General features: G+C 44.1%; 1 protein-coding gene across 1 annotated transcript; it reads left to right on the forward strand.

Moving 5' to 3' along the window:
• Window positions 1–1,560: 1,560 nt before the first annotated feature.
• LOC109480683 (F-box protein At1g78280-like) lies at window positions 1,561–18,466 on the forward strand. Its single transcript, XM_019782913.1, has 8 exons — window positions 1,561–2,268; window positions 2,587–2,911; window positions 14,480–14,617; window positions 15,719–15,904; window positions 16,336–16,471; window positions 16,790–16,932; window positions 17,205–17,297; window positions 17,536–18,466. Exons 1-8 carry the CDS (start codon window positions 2,150–2,152, stop codon window positions 17,740–17,742), a joined length of 1,347 nt encoding a protein of 448 aa, XP_019638472.1. The 5' UTR covers window positions 1,561–2,149; the 3' UTR covers window positions 17,743–18,466.
• The last annotated feature ends 20 nt before the right edge of the window (window positions 18,467–18,486 follow it).

Genomic DNA, 18,486 nt, shown 5'->3' on the forward strand with positions numbered 1-18,486 from the left:
AGGGTGTTGTTGTCAGGAGTTAAACCTTCCATAGCAGGCTATTAACTCTTTTAGCGAAAAGGAACCGACAAAAAGAGACTAATAACGTCTAGGACTCAAATTGACAAATTGCTTTGGTAGATAAAGAAAGACTCGTGGCATTGAGCTTACACAAGGATTGAAAATCAGGAGGTTAAATTAAGACATGCTATCATTCAAGCGAGCTTAATGTAAAGTTCATACGTAAATCATTATTGATTTTTTAAATGGGGTTTGTTCAGCGCAGATTATCTACTCGATATGACGTATACCGTTCCCATACAATAACTGTGGTACGTGTCCGTCTCTGGAGTCTTGCATTACAAGTACTTCAATGTTGTCTTTGATGAATGGCACTTACAGGGCTGTCTGTGAGACTTCCCTATCAACTGCAACATATGTTTCAGAATCTATGGAAGAGAATACTGCCACAGGCCTGCATGTCTTCTATCTAGTAAATCACGCCCCTAGCGGCCGTCCGGCCGATCCGCAGTCTGTGTGTGTCTGGGAAAGGGTCCGTAACGGCTACCATACTAGCAGGAATTAACAGAAATTGGTCAAGTGGACTGAATAATTTGCCATTTCTAGCAAGGAGTTACACGTTGGCAACCCAGCACCATCCATAGGAGTCTGGTAGAAACTACGTTACGAACCTCGACAACGAGGTTATTTCACAAATACAAATGTACTAGATTATATGAGTTGTAAACCTGCTTTTCAGCACTAGGGACAGTGCATATGGAGGCCGGGCGTCTTGTGCTTGTAACGGCCAAGCTTAGTGCAAAAAAAAATATTCAAATGGTACTACACGTGTATTTTGTTTTTGACGACGTAACAATGTTATTCTGTATCAGTGCTGGTCATATCTATAGCGTGTCTTACCCTACGTTAAAATCAATGGAACATTCCAATGACCTCAATTTACAAACCGTGAATTAACACTAACGTTATACCCACCATGGATATTACGCTGTATTTCATGAATTATTTCTTCTACTCATGACGATAATATGAGTATAATGATATGAGGTCGCAATCAGAAGTAGGAAGCATATTTTGTGCCATGATTTTGTTTTTGTTTTGTTTTTTCTCAACGCCATTGATTACGTTAAATTATTTGTTGTACATAAATACCGTTAGATGAAATATCCTTCATCTCCTCCCAGTTGAAGGGTGTTCCTGAGGTGAATAAGGAATTTTATCTCATCATGAGCGTCTAGAAATTGGTACAGTTACGAGGCAAACATTCGCGTACAGATCAATAACGAACCAACAGCATTTTCATAAGGGAACCCACTCAGGTTAAACCACTCAGAAGGTAGGGGACGCAAAACAGTTGTAACAGCATTATGTCTGTTTTGTTTGTTTGTTTTAATATTTCCTACACCTCTTCTCAAGCAGTCAATTATTATCAATCGTTTTCATTTTCAGATAATTCTTAGGTAAGGAAGCCGGCCTTCCTTTCGGTTTCCGTCATTGTTTGCTCCACCCCTCTTTACAGCCCTTGTTAGATTAACCTAATCCGGGACATGGCAACATTTAGCTCTTATGGGAAAGTCCTCTGCCGACGAGACACATGCACACAGTCGCAAATAATTCACGGGAGATTCGATCTAGGACCGCGGCGCCTATAACACAATAACGTTACTATAACGTCTCGGGTAGGCTTTTACATGGCTCCATTTTCTGATGATTGACTTCGGCGGACGATGGACGCGGATTGGAGCACCCAGCTGATACAAACGATATCCCTCTCCAGTCTGAATCTTCTGGGCTGACACGGATACAGATAGACAGTTGCACGCCGAGCGACGGTGGAGTGCTACTCGGCTCCTGATAGCGCATCTACAATTCCATTACTGCCGCTACTCTATGCTGCGTGAGGATCGCACGGCTCGTGTAGCAGGCTCGTATATGCTCCATAGGAGAGGGCTTCAAGTGGCTTTCGTTCACACCATTCCGGCTTGATGTATTGACTAACAGATTTATGTTCCAGAAGAAGAAAGCAATGCCAACGCTGTTATGAAGACCCCGCATTCAAACAAGGTCCTGGCCAACTTGTGTAATGGTGTAGTGGGTTTGCTCCTCGTAGAATAAAAGAGTTGCACATAGTCATAGACTGAAGGCAAACATGGAGGATTCTGCGGAAGATTCTAGCCCTGTTTTGGTGCATCGCAGACGACACCTGCGATTTCCTAACAGAAGAATCGACAAGACAGAAGACACCAAGGGACCCAGTCACAATGACAGGTGAGGACAACTGTTACCATAGTGATAATCTTAATGCTCAACGTGCGCGAACGCTCTGTCCGCAGACTACTTTGTCTTAATGGTATCCATACAATACTCAAGCGGCTTTTTTTAGAATTTCATCTATCATGTCTCTGTTGCAACAAGGTAATAGTTGTGGAAGAACAGGCAGCGCAAACATGTTTAGTCCCATTCTAGTATATGCTCTAAAAGCGAAGTGATAGTCAAGCAAAAATGTTCACATTATTTTTCGTACTTCCATGTTTTGTCCTTACTTGTTCTAATGTCATGGTTTGTTTGTTTGTTGTTTTGTTTCAGCTCAGTGCTGGACCACCCATGGTTCCGTAGTTTCGACCACCTGTGTCTACAGCTGAGACAGGTCTGTCTCATCTTCCTGACGGCGGTTTTACCGCTCAGTCTCAGCGTCATCTCGATGATCTGGTACAACGGCGGGGGCGGGGGTGCAGCGGGCACGGCCGAGTACAAACTCCCTCAGGCGGTCGCGTCTGAGGTAGACCCGGTGGAAGGCGAGCTGTACGCGACTGAGAACTATGCGGCCTTGCACCAACAGGCCGACGTCGTGTCACGGGAAAACTTGGATTCTCTTCTGGTTGTGGACAGAAGACACAATCTCTCTTATGAGGTGGGGTTTTTAAATTTATCTGCTTCTTGAGTAGTATTTACTCTTCGGGGAGCGACATGTAACGTAAGAGTATACAGGCATAGCTATCGGAAGCAAATAATGGGAAGTGGCTATAAAGCACAGTGGACCACATTGTACTCAAATGAGTAGCAGTTTGAGTGTAAAGGTCTGAGTTATCGCACGAGTCAACCAGCCCTAGCGTACAGTTATTGAATATAAGATAAACACGGCTATGTATACTTTATTACTTGGTAGCAAAGGTGGCAAAGGCTACAAAATACAATATCCGAACAGACTGCGTAGGAGTTAAGGGTGCTCGTAAATTGGCAACTCTCCCTTAAAAGCCGAGATGCACAAAGAGGTTAATAAAGATTTGCTTGACTATAAAATTCTCCATTGACGCACCGATAACCAGAGCTATTGACAGCGGTCGAATTGCTACAGCAAGCACTATTCATTCGCAATGACATTAAGCTGTAAGAGCACAAGTCAGATTTTTATGACGCAAATGACGTTAACAGTATTTTTTTACGCGCAGTTCGTACGTATCCCCGGGGTTCTGCCGTGACCGGAATAAATGGTTTCTATAAAAGAGTTATGTTCTGGAGAACTGAGGGACAAACGTGGGTGACCTGTACATATGCGATATGATAATAATCCCGGGAAGAACGTTAAGAACACAGCGGTAATGTGTCTGTAACATCCGTCATTGGGACGGTCTATTCATTGGGAGGTCAGGAGGGGGCAGCTCCAGCCAGCTGGGCTCTCCTCTGCCGTATTGTAAAGTCGGGAGATATTACCGTGATGCATGTTGGACCTACACCCGGAGTGAATACACTTCTGCTGCGGGATACTAGTATTACGGTATGAATAAAACATCTGGGTTTTCGAACGGTCCGCAAAGTGCGCATTTGCTTTGACGAGCATTAACGACGCCAAGAGTGATGAAATTTTCGGCGGCTATAAACGCGAAATGAAATGGCGACTCTTAAGTTATGCATGTCGATAGTAAGTTAATACACATGGCAGGATCCACTTGTACCCTGATATCATGATAGTAGAAAGTTCTATCAACATCTGATCAAGAGCCCCTAAGACACCCTCACCTTGGTGTCCTTCTCCTTTATTGCACTAAATTCATTTTAAATCATTCAGAGGTTTGAAATCACTGAGAGTAAAATTGGCTTTGCACAGACGCGGCCTTTCGGATTTACGTAGGTTTTGCCCTTGAAAAAGTTGTCGAATAAAGTTGGCGTCCGTTATTATCTCTCTAACTTTATACAAAATCAAATTACACCATCTTCTGACCTTTTGATAAAGGTGATCCTGCAAAGGAGGCAGTTGAAATCAGCGCTATAGAGTCTCTTCAGTTGTTTGAAATCCTTTACTTTTAGAAGCCGATGGTAAACCCTACCGCCGGAGAGATTCTCAGCTAGCTGAAAGTGATGTAACATGACGTACGGCGCACATATCACCAGATAAATAGGTCGGTACTATTTTCTGGACATCCCATTACAGTTTTATCCACAGGTACATAAATCAGCCCCGGGTTTCCCGTTAACCATCCTGACCATATGGTGACCGTACTGCTCTCAGCTGCAGGAAAGATTTTTGCTATTCATGGGAACCGCTTTACAGCTGCTGTCGTAAATGATTCCAATTATCTCAAGTAAATGAAGCTGAGAAAGTTAACCGTCCCCAGCCGAGTAATAAAACCGCACCTGTTTAATACTTGTTCAATGATGCATTTTGCGGATGAAAGGCTCACTTCTTTTCTTGCCTTCACAATGGTACCTTGGGCTTTTACCAGTTTCTCAATACCTTAATCAAACTCACACATATACGAGTAGACGGCGCATGCAGGCGACGGAGGAAAATACGCAACGTCAAGGCCAGGAGTCGGTTAAGCCTGTTTGGTGAACAGACCACGTACCATTACTGTGGCTATTAACGTCCGTAATTACCAAGTCCCTGAACGGTCGACTTCACAAACGTGCCTTTCGTACGAGGTGCGTTTATGTACGCCTTTTGGGTTAGATTTGTTATGTCTAGTTTCTTCCTCTTCCTCTCCAAACAAATAAGGTCAATGACCTGAACCAGACGTCTCTCACCATGGTAAATGGTGTTGGGTTACATAATGTTGCAAGTGAGAGGGCTGCATGGTCACCATATATATGAATGTGTTTGAGTAAGAATAAACAAAGCTTGTTAAGCTCGGCCATGTGAAGGTAAACATAATGCATTTGTTTTCCAAATGTTACATTATTCTTTTAGACAAACGTACCGTCTAGCTCCAAACAACGTGAAGGAAGTCGAAGTTTTAGCTGGCTATCCGCGACGTATCTTACGGTTTGTAGGTGAATCATAAGTCTCATAACCGTACGTCCATATAGATACAACTCCCCATAGCACCAAGATTATTCTTCGATAGACCATGTGGACACACTGGCTTGTGGACTTTTCGAAAGAAAAAGGAAGAAACTTGGAGATGACTGCGAGCATAACCTCTACCTGGAACTGAAGGTGATGTGTTTATTCCCACCATGTCGTGTTTACAGCAGACATCCCCGGTTCGTTTGCCAGTACGGTAGTTAAAACTCATCATCCTCAGCCCCATAGGTTATCTCCACAACACTGTCATTCCTCCATCTGCGCGCGGAGGATCTGCGAAATGTCAACGTTCCTCCTGAGATCCGGACGCCGGCGGAGATGGAGACCTTTGCCACCAGACGTCAGAGTTACCATCTGTCTGTGGATGATTTAAACCGTTGGGGACTTTTCGACCGTCTATTCAACTCATGTAAAACGCTCTGGTAAGCAGAGATTTGCAAGGCAGCTGACTACACTCATTACATTCACCTGGCAATGTGGTCCTACAGTAATGCAGTACATATCAACAACGACCGTTACATGGCCATTAAAGAATAACATTTGAGTCCGGCAAGCGCTCTCGTGGAAATGCATCTCCCGTGAGACAATAACATGGATATGGAATTGAAAGCTCCTCCATGCGACAGTACTGCGCTTTTTACTCGGAGATCAATCGTAATTACATCGACAGCTTACGGCAGTCAGTCAGCATCTTTGTATCACATCGCACACCAAACTGTTGCAGGAGGTAGTGGATACTTGAACTTTGTTCTAACATGAAGAATGCACGCACCGAATCTGGGTCTACTGTAGTTTTCCTCAAAATGATTATGTATGAGACGTTTTTACTTGATTTCATGTAAAAACCAATACTCGTCCGACTCGGAAATAACTTTATCGATAGAACAGCGTCAGCTGAAATACGACCAACAAGGCCGTCGCCGCTGATATCTCGTATTTCCCCGGGGCGTCGCAGTCTAATGGCCGAATCTGTTCACCTCGCCTCCGCCCCAGTAAATAAAGACGAGTTCAAGGAGAAGTCCAGACCTTTGGGGCTGCGCTGTATTGATGGCTCAAATAAAGAACAACCACCCATTTGGAAATGCCAACCTCGCCAGCATTCTAAAAGCAGGTTATAAATTTTGTCTAGCCTGTATATAAAGCGTAATGAACACAGATCGAGGGTTCCAGATGTACTCCCCTGGCGAGTAGATAGGAGAGAGTGAGTGCTGTACACAGGAGGGACCTTGTGGGACCTTGTGGCCCGAGTGGCGCCTGACATGACATCCCACATTCATCATAACTACATTTTCTCGACAAATATCGAACTGTCAGAGTGTTTGTGAAGTTGGTTTAGTGAGATCGGTTGGCGTCATTTGCACTTTTTCCGCTCTGAGCAACATTGCTATGACATCCTTTCGAAACACATAACGGTTACTGTTTTCTTGCCCCCTGTCTCTCGCCACCTTTCTTCTTAGCGTGCATGATTGGCCGTGAGCACAATGTACTGTATACATTGGATATCATAGTTACTGTACGTCCGAACTCCTACTCACTTTATCTCTTAGCTGTAGTAGTGGAAGATCATAAATCGTAGAACATCGAGCCCCTAGTCAGTTTCATTTCTGTACGGACGTCTTTTCAACACCTGTTCTGTAGCACAATGTACAGCCAAAAATTATTTTCCCAATATATATTCCCTATTCATTGGTGTTTTACCTACAAATTACGGGTATCAAGACCGAGGGGTGTATAATTGTGATGGCACTTGTTCTGAGGAAGGGCTGTAGGATAAGAGCGGCAATACCAACACATCGCTATTCCACGGAGTAGTCCTAAGAATGACCAAGAGGCGGCGAATCTCTCAAGTAGTTGTGAGAAATACCGCGGCTCTTGCGAAGATGTATCAGGCTTTTCCACTTGTACTGAAAAGCTTAGCTCTACTTTAGACGCTTCACAGAGACTATATATAAGAATGTACTTTCTTCTGGCAAGACGGAATAGGCCTAAAAGCACATGAATTACCTCTCTGCGTTGTGTTAGGACCCTTGAAGTAATCTTTGCATTCAGGCGAAGAAAGCAATCTATCTTCCGTCCGGCCCTGGTGCTGACGGGACAGCTAAGAGGATGAAGAGGAGATTGGGGTTTCAAGTCAAAGAAGGACATAAGATGCAGATAAGATAAGCAGCTGGGGATTAATCACCTCAATCTTTGCTAAGACCACAGAGGGAAGAGATGGGAAGCAGCACAGGTCAAAGGTACCCCAAGCTATCGGTGGATTTTCGAACGACGCTAACCTAAAACCAAGAGTATCTCCACTCAGGACGCACGGTTCCAAATGAAAAGGACTGAAGTATTGCATTTTGTTCTTCAAATTCAGTTACGCTGTCGTCCGTGACTTCGCTTTGTGGATGGGTGGGGTACAGAATTGATTAAGACGAAACTGTCTGCCATGAAGCAATCTACGCAAGATAACAATCTACCAACTGTGCGTCTTTACGGATTTCCTTTCTCTTCGCAAGTGTCCAAATGAAGTGCCTCTTTACGGTACCGTTAACGTTACTCGCGAATGCCTGCTTGGACAAACTTCTTCAATCGATACGCATTGAGCCGCCCGGAACGGGTCGTCACCCATTGTCATTATCGTCAAAGGCCCATTTTACAGCTTATTGGATTCCCTCCAGAAAAGAGCTTGGTGAAATGGAAAAACGTCCATCACTTCGTTGTCATCACAGCTAAGCTACTTGCACTCTTTTCCTTGGGACCAATTTTTGTTCCGGCTTTCTGACGTTTAGTTTTTGTTCAACGCGTGATGAAGTCAGACCAACAGTTCTTCGTCCATTATTGAAAAAAAAACTTTTCATTGCTTGACTATTGTTGAAGATCTGGCCTCATATTTAGCACAGTTCTAGACGGATTGGATATCAATTATGCAGAGACAGGCCTACATTCCAACACCATCTTCGACTAGCTACAGACGAAAATCAATCTTAAACTGATCGTCTCATTGTCAATCGTAAACTGATCGCACGTAGATTTATACTTGATGCGGTTAAGTTTTCGTTCGGAGCACATACTAGGGACACGCCATAATCCACTTTGAGACTTCCGTTGACGGGGTACCTGTAATAACGGCGAAATGCAGTTAAAGGCCGACGTAACCTGGTTATGACGGGAGCTCAATCTGTCTCAGCGTCACGTCAGCGAGAAGACATGAGACAATTAATCAAGCCTGATCTGTAGCGCCCCCGTGGACTGTGGATTCCGGTTAGATTTGGAATACATGTATACCGGAGAAACGAGTACGAGAAAGGACGAGAATGGTGTCTTACAAAGAAAACCAATAGAAAAGCCATGTCTTTATCAGTTCATCGCTGTCTTGGATCGCTATAGTATAGCTGGGGTGGTATAACATACTTAAGTTCATGGTCATTTCAAATGCCATCGTCAGAGCATCCATGTCATTCATTTACACTCAGGTCGCTCATGATCACAACTCCTAAAGTCTGCGTGAAAGGAACCACGCTTAAGTTTATAGACGTGTACGCCAGCCAGCTGTCACGTTTTCATGGAATTGAAACACCCTGGCGGCACACACGCGGGTATTAACTCCGATTACGTTTCATTAGCCGGATCGAATCCTCTTGGAGCCGGCGTGCTCACTTCAATTATATCACGGGGCGACCACTGATGGCAGTCTGACTTTGGTACCAAAAAGCCATAGATTTTGGATGGACGATGAACGCTTGGTTACTTGTGGGATGAACTTTGGTCGGTCGTACGTCAAGGTCACAATGGGGGACCTCTTCTAATCTACAGAGCCTGGATGGCTTACTCACAAAGAGTTGGCTGACTTAATATGTCGTACATCATTCTATGTGATACTAGTAGATATCATGTGAGACAGACTCCCGGAACGACTGAAATCTCCCCCAGACAGGCGCCATTTATAAGATCTCCGTACACGTAACCAGACAGCCTACTTCATATAAAAATTGAAGGTAAGCCCTATTCAAAGATAACTACCGCGGGAGTATCTCACCAGTCTAGTCCCGGGTGCCCATGAAACGTTAATACCAGTACTAGCCTACCTTTTGAACCAGAAGTTTTATATATTAATAAACGAGCGAAAACATTACAGATGACTTTCTGGTTACCGGCTTTAGATGCAAGGTCAAGCGAACTTACAAGGTTAGAACACGCTCAAGTGGACATCACCGCAGACTGGATATTGACTGGAGTCACGCAAGTGGTCTGCTGGGAACGACCGCGGAACTTTAACATGAAACAGGGCGGGAAGAGTCGATACTGTTCCATTAGGGCCGGCTTTGAAGTCCGTTTACGATCGCCACGGATACATGGGAAATAAAGTTTGACTTTTCTGTCTTAAAGTTCGTTACACAAAGGGCGACGGCCTCCTTGTAAGCTGCATGTCCAACTGTAGGATGGGTCGAAGGAAGTTCACGTTTGTGATGATAGAACGAAAGGTCGATCCGTGATTAAAATAAGAGCTTTGCATCGTGCCATCATAGGATTAGCTGGAGATAAAGATGGAGCCATTCCATATTTTGCCACAGACTGCTTACGCTGCATTAGGCACGCCATGTCGCCTGCGTGCACGGTTAAGTCCTTGGTGCTGAAAGTTGTGTGACCACAGCACGCGAGCCTTTGCCTTCCCCTCACCATGTTTAATGTCCAACATACGGCCTGCTTTGTGTGTGGCATTTGCAGTTGCTGGAGGTACTTTTGTAGTTACAAGAGCCTCCACCTTTTAGGTGGAAATGAACATCTTTACATCTGGCCACGATCTTGAATGAACGGTGAACCACATGAGTGGTTTTCCTGAAGAACCTATATGTGCCATGGTGTAAATATTTCAACGTTTTCCATCCAGGAAAGGTTGGAGACGTAAATCAGACAGAGACGTACGTTAAAAGGGTTTCACACAAAAGACTGATTTTCTCCGAAATGTGAGATAACTGGAAGCTTGTGCCTGTGAGTAGGAGGACGGTTCTTTTCACAAAAACCCTGCAGTCGTCTTATCACAATCTCTGCTATCTTATCCGTCTTCAGTAATCTCCCCACGCCCTCTCTGATAGGTGAGCTTTATCAACTAGATTGACATATAGGTTTAGATCCAAATCACCAAAGCGAATTCGAACCACGATGGCATGAGGATTAATAAAAGGCGAAACCAGTCGGTTCCTATCGTGTTGTACAGAGCACAGCACTACAATTTGAAGCCAATTGCTTGGTTTGTTTTTTATTCGTTTGCTTATCTGTTTGTTTGTTTGTTTGTTTGTAAATTTGTTTGTTCTCAAATAAAGATTGCGTACGAATTGCATCAACATAGACTATAGAGTAATAAACAGAAAACGGAAGCTTTGCTGCTGTCTTTACTACATATGTGGAGAAAAAAACTTGCATCTTTAACTTGTTGGAGTCTGTTTTCTTCTGTTTAATAGTCAGCACAGCCAGGTTTTATCCAAGTTACCCAAAATTGGGTAAAGTTATAAACAATCCAGCCCCCGAAATCAGAGTCCTGGTATCTGAGAGTCCTGGTATCTCGGATATCTACCCATCAACACTCTGCATCGCAGCACTTCTGTTGCATGTCAAACAGTTTAGACACTTCGGCTGAACAACTTCTGGTCGTACACCAGTAGGTCCTGCTGACATCGATATATCAGAGGGCCACACCATAGCGGGAGCCTTACAGAGTGGCTACAATGGACCAACGGGACTAACTACCCGTCATCACGTCTCAGATCACTCGGAACGGCGCGCTGGGCAAGCGGAAAATTAGTTGGAACTTTCCCATTACCCGTGTCAACGGCACGTAGAACAGGGGGGCATTACTCACACTCCGCACATCCATCTTGTGGCTTCTTCTGTACATTATTGAACGAAAGCAGTTAAGGCGTTAAAGACGGAAGCTCCGTTAAAAGCCTAAGCAGACTGTGATGACACACCACTCAGCAACTTTGGCACACTTAAGCCACGTTCTCCCTCTATCAACGGACTTTCGACGAACGGCAGCGTCCGACAAATGACTGTATTTAAACACCTGAATGGATGTCGCCAAAATTGCTGTTTTCTACCGTCAGCAGGGCTACCAGGCGCTGCTTTCCCCGCCTTTGCTAAAAGCTTTCAATAACCATCCATGGAACCCCTGGGTCATTCGTCATTTGCACTGTATTGTAAAGACCCGATAGGCATGCAGATATTAGAGTCACAGTGTGTCACAAAACACAAGCTGTAGAATGCGTGCGCAGAATCATTCTTCCGCCACTACATACAAACTCTTCTTTGCTTCACCGAGACAAGATTTTTTTATCACTCGAGAAAGCCTTTAACTATGGCCAGCGCTTCGTCTTCTACCTGCAAATTACACTATTTGAAAATACGTTGAAGATGTGAGAAACGACGAGTTCGGAACGCTGACTACTAATGTGAGTCCAACAAGTCAGCAATGCGATATCGCCTGGCAGCAGACTGAAGGGCACGGCTGGGAACACAGCTGACTACTGAAGGGGAGACAGCGCGTGGATTGTCCCGTCACCACGGGAGCCCGACAACAAACTCACCGCCTCCTCATTCGCTGCGCCGCTGGCTGGAAACAGGTGATAACAGAGCCACACTTGATTGGTGATCCATCTTCTGAGACAACCCCTCTAATACACGGGAGTGATGTATTACTGATTCCTACTGTTTTGGGGGCGTCACATCTCCTGGATATTCATGCTTATCGAAATTGAGGTGGCGATAGGACGATTCCAACCCCCGTGAAGAATCGGTTTAATAAAAGAAATAGAGATATCAGAAAGAACTGAGGTAATGACGTGACATTTTGAACCCTGAGTGTGCTCTTCTTCGATATACCTAACATTAACACAACATCATCTCCTGTCTGTCAATACTAACGAGATGTCCCAGGAATATATCGCCAATACGACTCTCGTGGCACAGTACATGTGAGCCGTGAGACAGTTTGGCCGCATCACGGCTATATCGTTAATAAGGCATCTCTCTTGTTATTCAATGAAACTTGGCGTAGTGACCACTGTTGCCGGATGTTGTGTCTGAGGGAAGTAGTAACCTCTGTGTCTGAACGTGGAGAACGTAGGTAATGTTGCGTGGTGTATCGGAATGCGGGAGTATCATTATTTCTACCCATCCATACCCCCAACATCAGACCTCACACCCAATTACCGTGTTCCGATCAGATTCTTCAATCTTCGACATATGAGCCTGGGATGGTGAGATATAGGCTCTTTGGGACGTAATTAGCCAGGAGAGGAGCTCGTCTGTTTCATTATCCATTTCCGCTGTGGTGGCCGACGTTCTCAGAAATAAGAAGCCGTCTAGTAACAAGATCCTTGGGGAATGGGTTAATATCTGTAGAGACTCGGCTCCAAAACTTTTCACGGAGATGCAAGTAAAACCACTCTAGATCTATTTTGGTATCGCGTTATTACCTCCATGAAAAATCGAGGTATTGTTTTTCTCTATCCCTCTGTCTACTTCTTCGCGCGTGTGTGTGTGTGTGCGTTCGTGTGTTTGTTTGTTTGTTTGTTTGTTTGAGTTGAAAAATATGAAATTAAAATTATGCTAATTACAAAAGTTTTGTCATATTCAATGAGACAAATAGAAAACAGCTACCAAGGTTCTAGACACGATTTCATAGGGGTATGAGGTCGGCGAATTCTTGTTACAGTATTTGGTGAAACAATGTCAATGACTTTCCTTTCTGGTTCGACCGCACAATCGCATGTGTCCATAAAAATACTTCTGACTGGATGAAAATGCATGAGCCTAATCAGAGGAGTCCTGCTGGGCGACCTATACACATCTTTCTACTCTGTGTCAGCGATAAGGATGGGAATATATGTGCCAACTGGAGAAACTCTCAGATCTGTTTTAAGATCTCCGAAACTGAAGAATGCTATTTTGTTAAAAAGAGCACGACTTTAGTAACTCGATCTATGCATGTTCCATTGATGTAGTTACGTAGCTTTTATCTCCTCTCCTTAATCTAGTCTATACAGGGCAGACGTTGCAGAAAATGCAGCAGAAAAGCAGCACCGCGGGATAAAGCTCATAATGGACGACCGGGCGCGCTTTTATCCTCCAGATCCTATCTCTAACATCTTCTTAAGTGCAGCTCTCCCAAACAAAGATACCAACCGCTGATACAGTAATCTAGTGACAGTGGGGAGCAAAGGCGTTTAACGTGTGACATAACGTTAACGCACAAGGCGTCAACATGAAAAATGTCCTGACATGCCACCAATCTTATGCACTTTTGGAAAGGCACTTTACACGAATTTCCTCGCTTCGGTCAGGTGAAAAATAAGTATTGTATTGTTCCCTGTGTTTTTAAGTTGAAAGAAAAACTTGTGTGTGTCCCCACCACGTCTTCTGATTACATGTGGCAACATTAAAAACATGAAAAATCACACAGCCAATAGCCCTTCATATTCAGATATTTCGGTAAAATGTTGACGTTAAACAAACGTTACATAGGACAGACCTTAGCTAAGCCTTATCATAAAATGAAGATCTTACGCCGTGTAGAAATTTGGCAGTCCTTTGTTTTAGCTCAGAGAAGACAATTACTGCAAGACAGTGCAATTTATAATTCGCTCCACTGCCTCACGTAACGTTACATTCCCCCTGATGAATGATACACCCATGGCAGAAACGAGACGTCCATGTAATAGATAAATTATCCACATGATCTCATGTTCACAGTGCAAGTACCGCGAGTCCTGCCTTGCCACAGGCACAAGTTTACATGAAAGTAAATCGAGTCTGACCTGAAGTAAACAAATTGCACAATGGTAATGGCTATCTCAATCCACTCAGCACTTCAAATGGGTGCTCTCTGACTGGGAAAAACGTAAAGATAAGGTAGTGAAAGGATATTGCAGATAGGGTCTGTGTATATATTACGGGCTATCAGATAATTGGCATGGAGACGGAAGGAGCCCTGGGAATTAACTAACGTTAATGTAGCTAATGACGAATGGATTTCAATTTTGCTGTATGAGAGTGGGCGTCTTGTCTAACAGTCACCCATATGTGCCATAAATCTTAAAGCACTAATATATCTTCACTTTAGTTTCGGGTGATGGCAGATTACATCTTGAGTTGTTTAAGACATTGAAAATTGAAATTTTTCTTTTTTTTCCCCAGGACTTTATCGCGGAGTATGATGGGAAGAGACCGGTGATCTTGACCGACGTGGTTCCTGATTGGGCGGCCAGCACATGGTCACGTGATTTCTTTCTGGAGAACTACGCGAACGACAGTGCAGTTGTCAAAACTGTTGACGTAAGTGACGTATGTCCTCTTTGTTTCTGTTACATCTTTGGTACCGTACCGTGGTGTACACGTGTGTTCAAATGGTACGAAATGAAGTGAATCGGTGCGATTATTAGAAGAGTAGTCATTGAAAACGACATCATCTCGGGGATTCTGAGTATACTTCATATAACCCGTCAGCATAAATATGGTATTGTGGGCCCCCTACTCAAATGGCGAAAATAAACAGCAACAATACCGTACTCTCTTCGACTAAATAGTTAGAGGGGACAGTATCACGGCGCTAGCATAGTTAACGTTGAGTGAATGTTACAATACATGCATATATACATCTGAAAACGTAGTTTGAAACTGTCCCCAAAGTCTCGGGAGTGTACAGTCAAGTTGCCGTTTCGTTTCATTCGTCCACTCAATTCCCTTTATCTGCAACTAGACAGACGAAAATGCGCTGAGAAAAATGCACATAAAAGACGAATAAAACTTTCGAACATATCTTTATGTATCCATCCATGTTAAAGTAACGTCTGCTGTTCTGGCGATAATTTTGGCACGTCTCTGTGCCTTTCTTTGTGCCCCTAACATTGATTTTTAATACATCTTCTGCAAAGGCGACTCGTAAAACTAAGGCAAGGTCTCCATATGAAGCGTATGTTGCTGTTTTTTACAGTATCGCCTTAGACACAGTGGTTTTATAGTGATAACTGCTGGCATTATGCCTTCAATAGTTCTTGAACGGTGATGATGGAGTACACACTTATATTCAGGGCGACAGTCGTCTTGCACTAAATCATCCACGGCTTCCTATTTATGTTCCCGCGCTACGGTTTCCGTCATAGCTAATGTCTCCATTGAAGACATCCGCACTCTGTCACAGCCTCATGAGCCTTACCTCCGCTGTTGACTTCCATAGCCATGCATCATAAAGCCATCATGGAGCGGCCAAGGAAACGCCATTTCCAATAACAGAATAGCTCTGGCGTTTAGTGGAACGGTGAAAATATGGCTATGTGTGACCACAGTGTGATTAAGAAAATTGATCGGTCACGGGACGCTGAAAAACATCACAAAATCGAAGACAAAGACGTTAATATGACTGTTTTTCATCCGAAGGGCAATGGCAGTATCAGTAGCGCTGCCACGACACTGGCGGACTTCGCGGCCAAGTCGTCCCGAGGCGAGCCGGGGAGATGGATGTACCTGGAGGACGAACTGTTCATCCCGACTCGACCCGAGCTGCGGGCTGACTTGGGCGAGGTGGAGGTGCTCGGGGAAGACTTCTTCCAGCTCTTTCCAAAGGTGTCCTTTTGTCACCCCTTCCTTCTGAAGTGCCGAAACTACTGTATGTCAGCTTCACGTAGTTAATGTGTGGCCCAAACAAATACTTAATCAAATCCGAGTACATAAAATATGAAAAGTCTAAAGAGAACGGATCATATATCATGGTGCAGGACTTCGAATCATGTCATATATATAAAGCGTAACAATCATGGGGATAATAATCAAACCGTAATTACTACTTTACTGAAACTTGCTCTTGCTATGCTATGCCCTTGCACATGTTTACAAATATATCAAATCAGACGTTCATAAAGTGGTTGGGTGCAGTGATATATAACATTAACCGTTACGTTACATTAGTGAGGAATGATGTTCCATTAGTGTGGATAAGAGTAGTGTCAGCAAGACCGGAACATTCTGAGGAAAACCTGCTCCCCTGTCCCCTGCAGGAGGTTCAGCCGTGGGACGCCCTGCTGCTGTGGGGTTCTCCCTCCTCCCGCTCCCCGCTACACATCGACCCCTACAACTGGACAGGCATCAACGCCGTCATCAGTGGCCGCAAGAAGTGGAAACTCTTCCCTCCAGGTACGACCGAGATTCCTCCTCAAAAAGTAATCAAAGTACAGCTGAGTATTATCTCATTAGAAATTCAAGGACAAGAGACGTCGCCACGAAACCGGCAGAACTGTACAGAATGGTTAAACAGGGAGTGAGCGGCTAATTACTTAAGTTTAGGCCACCTTTATGTAGATATTTAGTTCGTAGACGTACAGAAAAGACAGCTAGAACAGAACAGACCAAAATAACGCCAGACTAGCACTAACGTCAGACTAGGCAGATCTAATCTAACATTTTGCATTGATTGATTAGACCTTCTCACGAATACATACATGACCACTGCAGGTCAGGACCAGCGTTTCTATATCACACCGGACCAGAGGTGCGGGTTCCCGCTGGACTGCATCAAATACAACAGCCCTGTGGACACATTCAGTCCCAACAACACCAGGCAGTACCCAGACTTCCAGGAGGCTGATTTTGCGGAGGTGGGTAGGAGAGGCTTTGCGTATTTTGAAGGAGCCAGTGTTGAGCAAAGGCTTGTCCATCATGCTACCCTATGTTTTGGTATGAAAGATAAAGTTGAGGTGGAAAGAATGCTAGAAAAAAATCAATTGGAACATCATGTCCCTGACTCTACCGTGGATTATTAGCAAAACCAATCAAACAGTGGTGCATGTACATGTAGATATATTTAGAACATTGTGCATATACAGTAGTCGTTACAATGCAGAAATGCGTTTTTTTGTGCTATTTCCAGGTGGTTCAAGTTGCAGGAGAACTGCTGGTGATCCCAACGGGGTGGTTTCACCAGGCGTATAACATGGAGGAAACTATAGCAGTCAGCAGACAGGTGAGGAGGGTAGAAGTGAACAAATGCTCATACATGTATTGCCTTATGGCTACCTAAATAGACACCTTCTATAGTTCGTGGGTAAGGTGGTTTTAGGGACACATTGTGCCTCTGGAAGATCTAGGAATGACAAAGCATCCAAGTACAGATTGCAAAGTAGAAGAATAGTGCGTTAAATCATACAGGATCCGTAGAATGCTTCATAATGTGGTCTCATTGTTGCGTATTGACCTCCTAGGTTATGAACACCAACAGTTACCGAGAGGTGATGGAGGAGATCATCAAGGCTGGAAACATCGACCGTGTTTCACTCCCGCCTAACTTCCCCCAGCTCAGCCCCAGACTGCAGGTTCAGACGCTGGTGGATCTCTTACCGGGAGAAATCCTGGAGAAGGGCAGGCTCCTCACAGACGCCGTGCTAGGGCAGATTAACGGTCTTCTCTAAGATATAAATCAGGCTGGTTGTAAAAAGGAAAGCTGCAGTAATACATGCCGAGTCACTCACATATACTCCAGATCTTTACGCTTCTGACAATTCTATTGTGCTTCATTGTGTAAATGTAAGAAGCATCAGGCCCGTTGGGTTAGCTTGCGATAATGTATATGTTCATGTCATGCAAGCAAATGCTGTAAACCCCTTTAAAACGTTCCAATGTATATAATCAGTACGATAGGCGTGTCGAGAAACCATGTCCGTACTAGACAGCTTGACATGTCCATAGAGTGATAAGGTCCTCATTAATTTGTACGTATACATCGAAGGTCAGACCTGTTACTTGTCATATACACACGAGGCTCGGGGGCTTTATGGTCCTCTGACCAGTTTCTTCATCTTGACAATCAAGTGTAAAATGATCGGTGTGAATCTGTGATCTAAATAAGACGTACATCTGCAACGTGAGTTTTCTAAGAAAAAGGTAGGAGACGCTAGCCAAACCACGTGTACGTCAACACTGTAGGTACAACAGCTTACACGTGTGCTAAGGACCGAACTCTGAAGATGCTACGATTGTAAATAAACGTGAAACTTGAGTAACTTCAGACTGCCCCAATCCTTATTTCCTTGTTGAGGACAAGCATATACGTGCAATTCCAAAGTCTCTATTTTGTATGCTGACGGTAGACAGAAGTAACTAGAAGGTATTAAACATTTGCAAGCAAATAAAGAATGTTTACCGTCTCGTGGTCT

The sequence above is a fragment of the Branchiostoma belcheri genome, unplaced genomic scaffold, assembly GCF_001625305.1.
Source record: "Branchiostoma belcheri isolate BF01 breed outbred unplaced genomic scaffold, Haploidv18h27 scaffold52, whole genome shotgun sequence".
Lineage (NCBI taxonomy): Eukaryota > Metazoa > Chordata > Leptocardii > Amphioxiformes > Branchiostomatidae > Branchiostoma > Branchiostoma belcheri.